The 14,671-nt window shown below is 36.3% G+C and overlaps 1 protein-coding gene across 1 annotated transcript; it reads right to left on the bottom strand.

Moving 5' to 3' along the window:
* Positions 1 to 156: 156 nt before the first annotated feature.
* LOC143534700 (vacuole membrane protein KMS1-like) lies at positions 157 to 4,149 on the bottom strand. Its single transcript, XM_077029130.1, has 8 exons — positions 4,100 to 4,149; positions 3,347 to 3,558; positions 3,201 to 3,279; positions 2,163 to 2,465; positions 1,188 to 1,345; positions 988 to 1,104; positions 738 to 917; positions 157 to 411 (listed from the first exon to the last, which is right to left on the bottom strand). The coding sequence occupies exons 1-8, from the start codon at positions 4,110 to 4,112 to the stop codon at positions 238 to 240; spliced, it is 1,236 nt and encodes a 411-aa protein (XP_076885245.1). The 5' UTR covers positions 4,113 to 4,149; the 3' UTR covers positions 157 to 237.
* Positions 4,150 to 14,671: the final 10,522 nt, after the last annotated feature.

Below are 14,671 nucleotides of genomic sequence, written 5' to 3'. Positions count from 1 at the left end.
GTTAGGATCTATTTCATTGTCTATTCTGATAAATCAATGGGCCAAAATTACCACCTACGTAGTATGTAAACCAAACATGTATCCAAAACTCAATTGTCAGTTTAAGGTCTGCAACTATTGTTACTGTAAATGGGTACAAAAAATGTGAGCATGGATTCTTTTCTGTTGTGGATTTTTTGTTTCCACTTCATAATATTCAAAAATAGCTACTTGTTTTTTCTAACTAACAGAAACTAACTAATGACTATCCTCCTCTTCCAATTTCTTTTTTAAAGCAGCCATTTCTTTTTCTTGCTGCTTCTTTAGATACCTCTGTGCTGTCGAGTTCACAATCTTCACAAAAAAGTTTAACAACATTAGCCACACGATCGAGTTCCAAACTGAAGCAAAGGATAAATCCCATGATTTAACCTGCAAAATATATAACCATTAGAAGTTGTAATATATGCATATGTTTATCTGTCTTTCTGAATTTAACGAGTAAATAATGTTGTAAAAACCATTTATGACATATCTATGCATTTGTTTGCACTTTTCAGCCCGTTTGACCTTGTTTCCTGTTTAGTTCATCCTTAACTCAAATCAACTAACTACATAGCGTATAACTAACTTACAAATACGACGAATTTAGCCAAGTGGACGACTTTGAACCGCTTTTCTAATATGAACATTTTGGGTATTTTCCCTGAAAAAATTATAATTCAGTAGTAAAATAGAGGTCAGGCTCACAGTCTTACCTTGATATTTGATGTGACAGGCAGAGGGGCGGCCATATATTTCTCCTTCATTGCATGCAATTTAGCCACAATATTTGGCAGTGCAGAAGCCACCCCGGGAATAAAACTAAGCACCCATATTAACTCATTTTCTATCCAATCAAGAAGTTGGTTGTTGCACACTGAGATGATAAATACCGTCTGCCAATGCATATCATAATTACTTCTTATTGTCCTTTTTGGTCATTTATAAACAAAATCTTTTATATACCTGAATGTGAGTTTTGACAATAGCCTTCCCGATAAGGGTCGCGAGAAAAAACTCCCAAAACGGAATTCCAAACTGACCACACATTATGCCAGCTAGGTCAAACAGAGGATTAGGCACCTACAGATGAGGTAATTATACAAAGTTAATTAATTAATAAGTGTGATAATAGATAAACATGGAACTGAAAGTTCAAAACTAACCGAAGCAAGCACCAAAATGGTGAAAAAGTTCAAATATTGTGCATGTAACAGGAACCAGCGTTTCATACGATTTAAGATTGATTCAACTCCGTGATTATTATCTGATGAAGATGCTTCTAGTTCTTCTGCAGCATCTATTTTCTCACCTGAGATACTTGCTGCAAAAAGTACAAATAAAATAAAATAAAAGACGTCACTTTACAAACTTGGCAGTTGGCACTATGCATTTTAATTTTTTTAATGGCTTTAACGTAATTTGGTCTTCACATTTTCAACTTCAAAGATTACGCAACACGCACTATTTAACACTACACAGTTTTTCACATAACTGGGAGAATAAGCTATTTATAAACATTTAAATAATATCACTTTCAATATAAAGAAACTACTAAATTCTAATAATGCCATTCAAGCTGTCCAAACTAATGCAGCTTAAGCTTTTATCCAGCTAAATTAGGGTAAAAATAGATCACCATCAGAGTATCTGGGTCAAAATTGGTCAACATTAGGGGAACATGTACTTCTGCGTCAAAATTAAGATCTCGTGTACTTATGGGTCAAAACTGGTCAAACATAGGGTTGATACTCATGTACTTCTGAATCATAATTTGGTCAAACTAGAGTCTCATATACTTGTGGGTCAAATTATGGTCAAACTTAAGGTCTTATGTACTTCTGAGAAGAAATTGGTCAAACTTAAGGCCTGCAGGAGGCTTATATGTAATAACAACCAAAGGGATGAAGAAATTATGAAACTTAAATCGATAAAAGGATTAGATATATGAAACAGATGAAAATACAAGGCATCTCGTTGTAAATAAAGCATATTGAGTCATTTAATTGTACACAGAATAGCCCCTCACGGTTTTTTACACTAAGATATAAAAGCCATATACCAAAGCCTGATAGTATATCTGAAATCTCAACATTTTTATGAATCTTAAAAGGGAATGAGATCTAGGAAAATTAACAAACCTGCCCTTGATATAAAATATGGCGGGAGTTCCCCTAATGCGGTTCCAAGCCCCCAAAGAATAGCTTCCACTTGTACTTGCGGCAATATGCTAGTAACCGGGACCCGAACCCCCTCATGTGAGGATAAGAACAACGCGGGCCCAAACTCGGAACAATCTTTCTTAAGCCACAAAGGGCTTCGGTTTAATTGTATCGTATCATAAACCGCACTCTTAATATCAACTCTACCACATTGCATTGCTTTTATTGTAAAGAATGCAATATGTGGGCCCAAATATAGAACAAAGGTGTGCAAACCAGATCCTAATTAAATACGAAAAAGATAATATAATTAAACACTAGTTGCCAACTTTAAAGGTATGTAGTAGGAGTGTGCACAAAACAGAAATAACCAAACGAATAACCGAACCCAATAAAAAACCGACAGGTTGGTTTTTGTTTCTCGGTTATCAACTAAAAACTGAACCATAACCAAAAATACTGATTTTTAAATTTAAAAGAAATCAATAAATGGGTAGCATCAAAATTTTAGGACCAAATGTGTAATGATCAATTAACACAATAAAACTAGACCAAATGTTTAGACCCAAATTCATTATTTTGAGACATTTTTTTCGGCCCAAAATTTTAAAACCCAAATTGAAACACCGAAAAAACCAAAACTCAGTGGTTTTCAAAAATCCAAAAGGCTGGATTTTCATTTCAGTTTGAGCCCAAAAACAAGCCAGGCACACCCCTAAGTCGGTATGTAATAAGAAAATTTACCATATTTATTTTAATTATATTTCTGTAGAATTATCTATTGGAGATATTCTCTCATTGTAATATACCCTATAAATACTGGGTCATAGTTTGCATTAGGTTTATCAATTAATCAATACCATAAACACTTTTATGGTATCAGAACTGTGACCCTGTATTTATAGGGTATAATAAAATGAGAGAATATATCCAAGAGATAATCATACAAATATATTATAAACAATAAATATGGTAAACGAAATAGATTAATAAAAATGGTTGCTTATATGAGCTCACCAAGACCAATAGAAGACGCAACACCGAGAGCTATCCACCACAATCCAAATCTTATATATTTAAGAAGCTCTTCAACATGCTACAAAGATTAGATTTTGATTACAAATGAATGCATTTATTAAGTTAAAAAATTAAAACACATGTACCGTTGCGTGGGGCCCATCTGCAGAGAGAAACAATACTACCCCTGCAACCGTGACGATGACTAGAAGCATAAGCCAAACGCCATGTGTTAAAAGGTATATGAGTGATTTTTGTAAATACTGAGCAACAGCCACAACGAATAACTTCAATGTTTTAAAAGGGTGCGATGTTAGGGTTAAACTCTCAAGCTCTTGTTTATGCTTCTCAAGCAATCCTACAAACATCAACAATAACAATAACAATACAGATGCTTAAATGAAAACCTTGTATCAAATATTGGGATAATAATAATAACTTTACATATCTATCCTAATTCCATAACATGATGCTCAACAAGGAAACAATGGGGCACGATTTATTCCATTTTCAATTAATACTATAATAAAATATATTTGAAAAAGAACGCCCAACCGGAATGCTAGCAATACGGCATGAATCGCCATCATCATTTACTAAGACAAAAGTTTTTCGTCACACAGTGACACGCGATTAGCCAACACAAGAATGTTTCACACCAATATCAAACATATCTACCAAAGAGAAAAAAAATTAAACTTATTTGTGTGCCCTAAAAGAAAATATACAAAGTATAAACATAATACCAATGGCTGCAAGATACTAAAACATAGCATACAAATGAAATGATCCTGAGCAATTTCACCACCACAAAAATACAAGGAGAGTAATAATAGTTACATTACATTTTATGTAATTAATCCGATGAAAGAAACAAATGCGAATGTGAAAGGCCTAACCTGAAATCGACATGTGTCCGGACAGACAGCTTGGGAAGACAAGACAACAAGATCCATAATTAAAACATGACTGACCCAACGGTGGGGAATAAAATCCCAAATGAAATCCCAAATGAAATGAAATGAAATGGAGGAGGAATATAATAAGGCAGGCAGTGTTGGATAATAATAATAAGAGGAACGAATCAGTGATAGGGCGCCGCCTCTCTCTCTCTCTCTCTCACTGTCTTCTGTTTTGTTGGTGGTTGGTTTGGTTTTCAAAACATTTCAAACTTGGTGTTTTTAGGATAAAACAACTAAAACCTTAACGTTGATATTAATTCAAACTTGGTGTTTTTAGCATCAATTCAAGAATGATTCAGGCTTTTTTATTCCTAGACCGGGGACACAATTGATGACATAAACATTCATACACTAATCTAACAAACAAAGTGACTAACTGACTACAGATCCTATTTTTACATTTCATGCGAAAAGTTTTGCACTCTGATAAACTGAAGCACGTCCAAAGCGCATTTAAAAACCAGAACCAAATCGAAACTTTTTTAAAGTGGCATGTTTTGACTAGAATCAAATCAATACGTTTTGCGAATGACCCAAATCGATATGATTTTAAAAAGACCCGTTGAAACAAGAATGAAATTGATACCTTTTTATATTGACTCGTTGACCAGAACTTACTGATATCATTTTAAAATGACCCGTTTTGATCCGAGCCAAAGCAAATCGAAACATTTCTAAATGACCCATTTTCATAAATGAAAATTGAAATAACATACTTGAAAATTAAGAAGATAAATAAAGGGTAACACATACAACGTTCTTAGCTTTTGAAATTCTTCATGCCAAACGTGAATTAATTAAACCTGGTCGTGAACATCCAAAAAATATAAAGCTTCAATGATTTCAACTCACTTTAAAAGTTGAAAGACATGTGAACCTTTCACTTAATTTATAAACCTTCGTATTGTTTCATTTTTCGATATACACTAATACTAAACACCAAACAAACTAAATAAAAATTGAAACAAAACTACATCGAAAAAAAACTAAAACAAAAAAACCGAAAAACTAAATAAAACCAAATACCAATAAAACTAAAACAAAAACTTAAAATGAAATGGAAAAACTAAAACCAATAAATCTGAAACCGAATCAAAAGCAAAAATTGTAAAAACTGAAGCAAAAAATGAAAAAAGTTAAACCCATCTAAAACGTAAAAGTTCATGAGATGGATCGCCATCACGTTTATAAACTTATTCTACTCTTTAATGTATTGAGCGGAAATCAATACAAGATGAAAAACACGATAATATCTCGTTTAAACCAAAAGTTTATTAATCCAAATCACCTGATTACAAAAGATGTAAAAGTTAACGCTTACGAGACCTAATGGATTGAAAGATACAACAATAACAGAAACTGGATCCAAAAGTCTAACAAACTAACTAACCGGCAATCTATTTATAGACAACAATAATAGCAGTAACCGTATATGTTCAGCACACCGTATAAGTCTCTTATACGGATAAGTTGACAGCCGTATATGTCCCAATCAATATGCAGCAACAGTAAAACCTATAAGTCCATGTATGCGGCTAACATATAACACATAAGTCAATCCACCAATTGAGCAATATGCGAAAAACTATAAACGTAATTCTCATATCTAATCAATTCATAATAGTATTAGATTAATTAGTTTACGGAACTAGTTAATGATATGATCTTAGTTATATATATATATATATATATATGATCTTAGTATATATATATATATATATATATATATATATATATATATAACAGTAACTGATTAGAGTAATAAGGTTAACGAAGGATTGAATCGAGAGAGAGATTGAGCAGAGGTTCGGTATAATATAAATCAATACATAAATTATGTAAGGCATCTCAGCCTTATATAGACGATGGAGACCAATTCGTTACACATCCCGTAACGAATTGGCTCCATTCGTTAACTTACATAACATAAAGGGAAAGCATAACGAATCAGTGATTCGTTATACCCATTCGTCAACATTCCATGACGAATGGGAAACAAACATAACGAATTACAATCCATTTGTTAAACATCCTTAACGAATGGACATTACATATAACGAACTGGCTAATTCGTTAAACATTCTAAATGAATTAGCCTATACATAACGAACTACTTGTTTTTCCATAAATACCCTTTACATTATAATAATAATAAATTACAACCGATAAGTTACAAAGACTCGAGGCGACAAAACCGTGCACTAACAAACACCCCCTCGTCTTGAGCTCTTTGTCTTTAACTACTTGAAGCGCATTGTCTGCCAATCACGACAATTATGAATCCCAAACTCGTGACATAAACGTATGATACGCTGGAATTGCATAGCTCGGTTGTAGTCTTCATGGCGCTCTATCAAAATCTTGTTCTCGAATAGCACGTCATTGTCGGTTTCAGATAAGTTAACGAGCCACATCAAGTCGATAACTCTAATAAAGCTGGTCTTAAAGCCTTTACCCAGTACAATGATGGCCTCGCCGGTACCATTATCATAGTACTATCGATTAAACGATAGGTGAAGACTCTGTGGAAACGTCTTCACCGATACATGTTTCATCGTTTTTGGCGGTTTTACCTTAAGCACGAGTTTTCTCCAACCCGTACGAGGATCAATCTCGTCAATACGTTTACGGGTTGGGACTTTGGCTTAAAGAATTTAACGCGGTAGTGAGAAAATGTCAGTGATATGCTGATAATACTGTACGCCGTTCTCCCACTTGACAATACAGACCTTTAATTCAGAATCATATAACCAAGATACAATGTCACCTTTCACAGTCGACACGACTTTGAATGTGGTCTTCTGATTAGCTTTGGCTCGTGCGACAGCGTCCAGTTTCTGTTCTCGGTCAACGTACCTGTACGCCTCAATAATTTTACAAGCCCGTTTGCTCCGGTACTCGAACCAACCCAGATTGTCAGCCTCAGTTGGATCAGCATCACGTTTAGACATCTTGGCTTTATTCTTCGTGATCTTTTCCAAATGATCTTCAGCAGCTTTGACATTTTATTCAGTAAAAGTAGGAACACCCTGATCAAAATTTGATCGTTGGTATAGATCAGGATATTCCTCTGCTGTCACATCTTCGACCTCAATCTCCTCATATTCGTAAATAAACGACGTATTCCTATGTGGAATAGTCGTATCAAGTAATACTTCCTCGTAATTCACCACTTTCAAATCCTCCTCAGCATCTAAAGCATCCAGTTCTTCATTGTTCAACCCTAACAGTACTGAAATCCGTTCGCGTGTTAGGGACTGATCAACGAACTGACCTTCTTCAACCTCATCAATATTCGCAGTGCTCATCACTACGCCTTTCTCGAAATCTATTGCGTTTTGATCATGTATACCTTATGAATATCAGATGATGTTCAAAACAGGTTTTAATGAAGGTCGGATATTCTGAAAATTTTGGCAAAGGTTTGCTTAAGGAAGAAGAACAGTTTAGGAAGACAAATGAACAGATTCGTTCTGATCCTGTTCATTATATAATACAAACTTGCACACTTTTCAAGACTAACGAATCAGCTAATTCGTTAATTCAAAATTGACGAATAAGCTAGTTCGTTATCTCATTCGTAAGACCTGATAACGAATGAGTTATTTGTTAAAAATTTTAACGAATTGATAACGAATTAATCAACGAATCAAGTTAACTTCGTGCTTCATTCGTTATAAGTCAGATGACGAATGGGTCATTCTTTACAGAGTGGCGCAAGCGAATTAAGGATAACGAACTGGAGTAATTCATTATCAAAATGACCCTCATTCATTATCCAGACAGATAACGAATGGACAATAATTTAAAATTTAAAATTTAAAATTTAAAATCTTTTTCAATTTAAATTTAAAAGAATTAAGTAAAGAATTAAATAATGAAATAAATATTGCATCGAAACCTGTGTCCCAATGAACTTTACCTTACGAATCTTATTTTTCGGAATAAGATGCAATGCCTTAACGTGTTTTACTTTAAAAAACACATAACTTAAATAACTTATCAAGAATTAAATAATATATAAATGAATAAATAAAAATGAAAATCTTTTTGGTCTTTTTCTTTTTCTTTTATAATATTTACATTTAAAACTGAAAAGCAATTTTTTTTTGTATTTTTGAATGTTTTACGAAAGCAGTACATATTTTTGTATTTTTGTGAGTTTAAGCAGATAATTATATTGACCAAATTGCCTTCCATCGCAGTTTTATATTTCAGCGATATTATGACTGGCGTAAAGTCGGTCATTGATATTGTTGTCCACTTAAATCTTATAACAAATTTTCAAGTATTTTTGTGATATGATTAAAATGTTCAATTAAAGCACAAAATATCGGAAACTATCAGCCTCTAATCTCGGTTCAAGCTTAATTTGATTTTTACCGTATCACCCCAACGTGACTTAAACCATTATGCTGCCAATCAAAATTTTAAAATTTTTCTAGATATATTTGTTTGATGCACCAAGATTCCTAGATTGTGAATGAGTATGCACGAGTCCATCTGTGGGCTTACATACATTGTGTCCCTTGGGGTCCGTTTCTTATTGGTATTGAGACTCACGTAAGGGAGGAACAATGCATGACTAAAATCAGATTTTGATCAAGTCACTAATTCAATTTGTACGTTGTACAACAGTGATCAAGTTTAATGACTTTGGGTTTGCTCTAAAAGCTTTTGAAATATTCATGGTTATGAATACCCAGATGATTAAGCCGCATAGAGACTCACAGTGTCAGGAAAACAGATGCTTTTTATTCAGACCTTTTGTTTTTGGCGATCAGACAAACACAAGGTTTGAGTATGACATGTTATTACATTTCTGCCATCATTACCGAGAGTTTTGGAAGAGACTAACACCTCTTTCAGTTTAACATTTCTTTATGTTTATATCACATATTTTACCCTAACAGCTTGTTTAAGACCTATCAATGCACCAATGCAATTAAGCACTCAATCTTTTAAGATTATTTCTTTCTGGATATGAGACTAGATGATCAATGTACTATCATTTTCTCTTTTTGCTTCAAAACTCATTTTTGAGGAGCATAAAAATAAATTCAATCACCCAAGTCACTTTTAGTCTATAAACTAATGTGTTGGTGCATGATGTCAGTAGTTCAGTGTCTAGTGTCTGTAATCGAGTCGTTTGGATTTGAGTTTGTATGTAAGCGAAGTTGCTAACAAGTTCGCTGATATAGGCGAACTTGTTAGACAAGCGAAGTTAGTGACAACTTCGCCTGAACATACCAGGCGAAGTTGTCGTGATTATATAAACTAGGTTACGGCTTAGATAATAGATAGATTAACAGTTTGTGTATTCGAGTCAGAGAGTTTTGTATCCAGTGATAATAGTATCACGTGTTTACGGTTGGAATACAACGTGTGTTTGGCTATCGTGTCGTGTGTTAGCTTGTAGTGTTTTCTATACTCGTAACGTCTTACGTAGGGATTCCGCACCTACGTAGTACGCGATATCTCGTGTAGATCCGGCTGGGAACCTACAATTGGTATCAGAGCTTTTGCTCGGTTGTGTGGTTCGGGATTATCACGCGGGTATAGAAATCGTTCCGTTCGACTATTCGCGGGACGAGTTTTCTGAGATTTTGTGCTATACTCTCCTCCTACAATCTTAAACAACCCATAACACCTTCACAAACCTCGAAAAACCCAGAAATCTAATCTGCAGAAACTTCGTGTTCATCAGGCGAAGTTGCCGTCATTGTTAGTAGGGTTTCGGCGAAGATATAAGGTTAAGCGAAGTTATCCACAACTTCGCCTACCTCTTCAAGTTCGCTTACCTCAAGCGAAGTTACCCACAACTTCGCCTACCTCCCAAGTTTGCTCAACTTAAGCGAAGTTATTCTCAAGTTCGCCAATCCAGCGAATTTAAGAAAGTGAGCGAAGTTACAAATTCACGCGAAGTTAAGTCTTAAGCAAAGTTATCCACAACTTCGCCTACAGTGCTGTTTGAAAATAAAATTTTTGATTTTCGGATTTCTTTGAGTTTTGAGAAAGATGTCTTCGATAAACATTACTGAACTAGTAAAGATGGAAGTAGAAGCTGGTTCGGCTACAAAAGCACCTAAGATGCTAAAGAAAACTGATTATGTAGCGTGGAAAGATCGTTTTGAACAATATGTCAAGTATCAAGATGCCAAGATGTGGGTGTGCATACAAGATGGTTACATTCCACCTACTGCTGAGTATGAGGGTCGTGATCAGATCAAGAAATACAAAGAGATGGAAGAAGAGGAGAAGAAAATGTATGAGGCCGAAAGCAAAGCTCATGCAGCAATTACAATGGCTCTTCCACAAGAGATACTTCACACCTTCCGAAAGTATAAAACTGCTAGAGAGCTTTGGGAAGCACTTGAGAACCGGTTTGAGGGCAATGTGGGAATTCGTGCCTTGAAAATTAAACTTCTAAAAACCCAATTCTCGGTCTTCAAGTATCTGAAAAATGAATCACTTGATGATATCATCACTAGATATTATCATCTGATGACTGAACTCAGCAACTATTCAATTGCTTACAAAGAAGATGAGATAGTTGAAAAGCTTCTTGATGCTCTCCCACCGAAATGGGAGATGTATACTGTGTTGATGAGAGAAGATAAAGACTTTGCTGACTATGACTTGGAGACAGCAGTTAACAAGCTAAGAACGTTTGAACTGAACATGGTACGAAAGGAGACACCTACCGATCAGGTTCAAGATCCGGGTATGTATGGTGCAAAGGTTAACTCTGGATCAAGTTCGAAAACTGAATCATCTGCTTATTACTTTAAGGGAGAGTCAGGCGCGAGCTCAACACATGAGGGACATGTATCTCTCAACATGAACGGTGATGTGTGCTTTGTAGCTGGAGGATCAAATGCTTCTCAACCTCAAGCGACTAAGAGTAGTTTTACCCCAAGTGTTTCAAACAACAACTATTCAAAGATGCCCATGAGTGTTAAATCTGCTGAACAGCAGTTTGCTCTCTATGCATCCTTTTTTGCTTCGTATGAGAACTACATTCAGGGTAAGATTGTTGATCCTGCAGTTTTGGATGAAGACTATGACCAGATCGATGCTGATGATCTGGAGGAGATGGATCTGCAATGGCAGATGGCTATGATTGTCAGAAGGGTGAAGAGGTTCATGAAGAAGACTGGCAGGAAGTTTGTTGGAGAGAGGCCATGGTTTGATAAGTCGAAGGTACGCTGTTACAACTGTCAGCAGAACGGCCACTTTGCAAAAGAATGCAAAAATGAACGTGTAGAACGCAGTCAAAACAGATCTACACAACAGAGTGGTAGTGGTAATGACTATAGAGCCATGATTTCCAGACAGAATGAGGAGTATAACTGGAATCTGCATGTTGAAGAAGTATTTGAACATGCCAATTTGGCAAACATCGAAACTGCAGATAGTGAGAAGAAGGGAACTGGTGAAAATGAAGCTTACATGGCAGATGTGGCAGACCAGCTCTCCGAGGTAAGTACCGAACTCCCTTGTACTAAGTGTGAACATCTGTCTGAACAACTGACAACTATAACTGATCAGTTTGTTAGTTTGGATGCGCAATTTAAAACTTTAAAAGAAGATCATCATTTCACTAAAGCTAGAGAAAATAGTTACAAAGTAAAAATTAAAGCTAGTGAAACAGATATTAAAAGTCTTAAAGCAAAGCTTGCTGAAAAAATTAAAGTGATTGATCTTAGCTATGAAGTTCTAGAAGAGAAAGCCAAACTAATAGCTGAAAGGGAAAAACAGATAGCTGATCACCAGGTAAAAGTGGTGGAACTTAACAGGAAACTTGAACAATTCAGAAATTCCTCCGCTATACTTGATCACCTCGTTAGTGATCAAGGTTCCCCAAAAAGGGGAGGAATTGGTTATCATGAAGTTCCACCACCTTTCAATCATAATTACACTTATGACCCTAGTAATCAGAAATCTGTCGATGTTGACTATGGTTAGACAGTTCCGGTTAAAGTAACGATTAAAGAACCAGAATTTAGTAAGCCTGTTGCAAGTGTTAAGATTTCTGCTCCGAGTCCTGTCTCATCTAACTAGGACAAGTCTTCTGAGTCGAGTGAGACAAAACAAGAGGAAGTGTTACCAAAAAGTGGAGAAAAAAATAAAACACCTGAAAAGAAGTCTCCACTAAACCCGTATGTCCCACCATATGTGAGACAAACGGGCAGTAATACAGCCTCAACATCTAAGACAACTTTTGATAAGAAAGTTGAAAACAGGTGTTGTTTTAGATGTAATCAACAAGGACATCTTGTTGCTGATTGCCCTCTGAAGCAGAGATTCAGAGGTGTGAGGCCTTCGAGAACTGAGAATAGAACTGACGATAATGTTAAAACTAAAAACCCATCAAAATTCAGAAATTGGTCTAATTCAGGTTTTCAAAGAAAAGGATCTCAGTTTTTCACTGCTAACAACCAAACCATAACTAATAATTCATTTAATTCAAGAATGTTTGGATGGCCTCATAGTCAATCCACAAGAAGGTATCCTGTTAGGACTCACAGAAATTATTATAATACTAACTTTGGACAGCCAAGGTACGGAATGTATCGACCCAAGACCAATCGGTCTTGGGTCCCAAGATTTTAATCATCTGCTTTAATCGTGCAGGAACAGTTGAACAGGGCTGCCAACAATCAATGGGTTGTGGATAGCGGCTGTTCCCGGCACATGACGGGTAACAAGAAATTGTTACACGACTTGAAACCTGTTCAAGGAGGAAGAGTGAGTTTCGCAGGAGAGAGCGGTGGAAGGATTACAGGAATAGGGACGGTGTCAAATGGAAAGATGACTTTGGAGAAAGTAAACTTTGTTGAAGAACTGAAGCACAATCTGCTGAGTGTTTCGCAGATTTGTGACAAAGACTACACCGTACATTTTACAAAGAATGAATCGATTGTGTTGCATCCTGGTTTTAAGATACCAGAGGATTGGATTGTTATGAAGGTTCCAAGAGTGAAGAATACGTATATCATGGATATGAGATCGACTGAGATGACCACAGAAGAATCGTGTCTTCTGTCAAAAGCGACTGAATCGGAGTCCGAGTTGTGGCATAGGAGAATGGGGCACATTCATCTTCGGAAAATGAACTACCTTGTCAAAAATGGGCTTGTGTTGGGTGTTCCTTTGAAGAATTTCAACTTTGAAGACAAATGTTTATCATGCAAAAAGGGGAAGCAACACAAGAAATCCCATCTCACCAAGAAGGTCAATTCAATTGTTAGTACCCTAGAATTACTTCACATGGAACTCTTCGGTCCCGTGAATGTAAGAAGTCTAGGAGGAACGTCTTACTGCTTGGTGATCACTGATGATTTCTCTCGATACTCCTGGGTATATTTCCTGAAGTCAAAGGATGAAACAGTGCAGATGGTAAAGAATTTAATTACCAAGGTTGAGAATATCATGGGGAAATGGGTTAAATTCATCAGGAGTGACAATGGAACTGAGTTCAAGAACTACGAGATGGAGATCTTCTGCTTACAGAAGGGGATAGAACACCAATACAGCGCACCGTATACACCGCAACAAAATGGAGTGGCTGAGAGGAAGAACAGAACTTTAATTGAAGGAGCCAGAACCATGCTGGCTGATTCGAAACTTCCCGTGGTGTTCTGGGCTGAAGCTGTTGCAACAGCCTGTTATATCCTTAATAGAGTGTTAACTGTTAAAAGATTAAATAAAACCTGTTATGAACTTATGCATGGGAGAAAACCCAACTTGAGTGGTCTTAAACCATTTGGGTCCCCATGTTCGATATTAAAGACCAATTCTAAATTTGGTGAAGTAGCCGACGAAGGAATCTTAGTCGGATACGTTGTTGGGACTCCCAACAGACGGGTCTTTAATACATCGAACAGCAAGGTTGAGGTGGGGTGTAACACTGATATCACAAGTTACAAATCACCAAAACCGAGCTCGGGACCCGCTGGGGTTTTCGACTATGATAGACTTTTTGAATCTTTTAACATTCCTTATCTGGATTTTGCAGAAGTTGAGGAAAGAATTGCTACGAAGATGATATGCGATGAGGAAGACACTTTGGTGCAACGACCACAGTATGATGAATGTCAGCCTTCCTCGTCAAATGCTGTCAATACCCCTGCTGCCTCTACTGAAGAGGAATTCATCAATCCGTTTCACTCTCAACATCAATCACCCATTGATGAGCTATCTTCGAACTTGGAAGATAATCTGAATGTCAGTTCGGTTCCGACTACGAGAATTCACAAAGATCATCCTTTGGAGAATGTGATAGGTGATATGTCCGCCGGTGTACAAACAAGACAAAGCTTGAATGAGCACACCTGTGTTTACACAAGCATTAAAGAATCAGGCATAATCAACGAGTGCTTGTACACCTGCTTTATCAGCCAGATTGAACCAAAGAACTATCAAATGGCTCTTAAGGACAGCTCGTGGGTCGAAGCCATGCAAGAAGAGTTAGCTCAGTTTAAGAAAATGGAAGTATGGAACTTG

Source organism: Bidens hawaiensis, unplaced genomic scaffold (assembly GCF_021521415.1).
Source record: "Bidens hawaiensis isolate Kalapana, Puna unplaced genomic scaffold, B.hawaiensis_p1.1 tig00010300_1, whole genome shotgun sequence".
In the NCBI taxonomy this organism is placed as follows: Eukaryota; Viridiplantae; Streptophyta; class Magnoliopsida; order Asterales; family Asteraceae; genus Bidens; species Bidens hawaiensis.
Note: the sequence above shows the minus strand (reverse complement) of the source record. Positions and strands in the feature narration are given on the sequence as shown.

Bases quoted from the DNA above. Each gene is read 5' to 3' on its own strand.
- LOC143534700 (XM_077029130.1), bottom strand. The intron at 2,466-3,200 runs GTGAGCTCATAT...GTATTTAATTAG, and splicing joins TGCGTCTTCTATTGGTCTTG to GATCTGGTTTGCACACCTTT. The intron at 918-987 runs GTATATAAAAGA...ATGCATTGGCAG, and splicing joins TTGTCAAAACTCACATTCAG to ACGGTATTTATCATCTCAGT.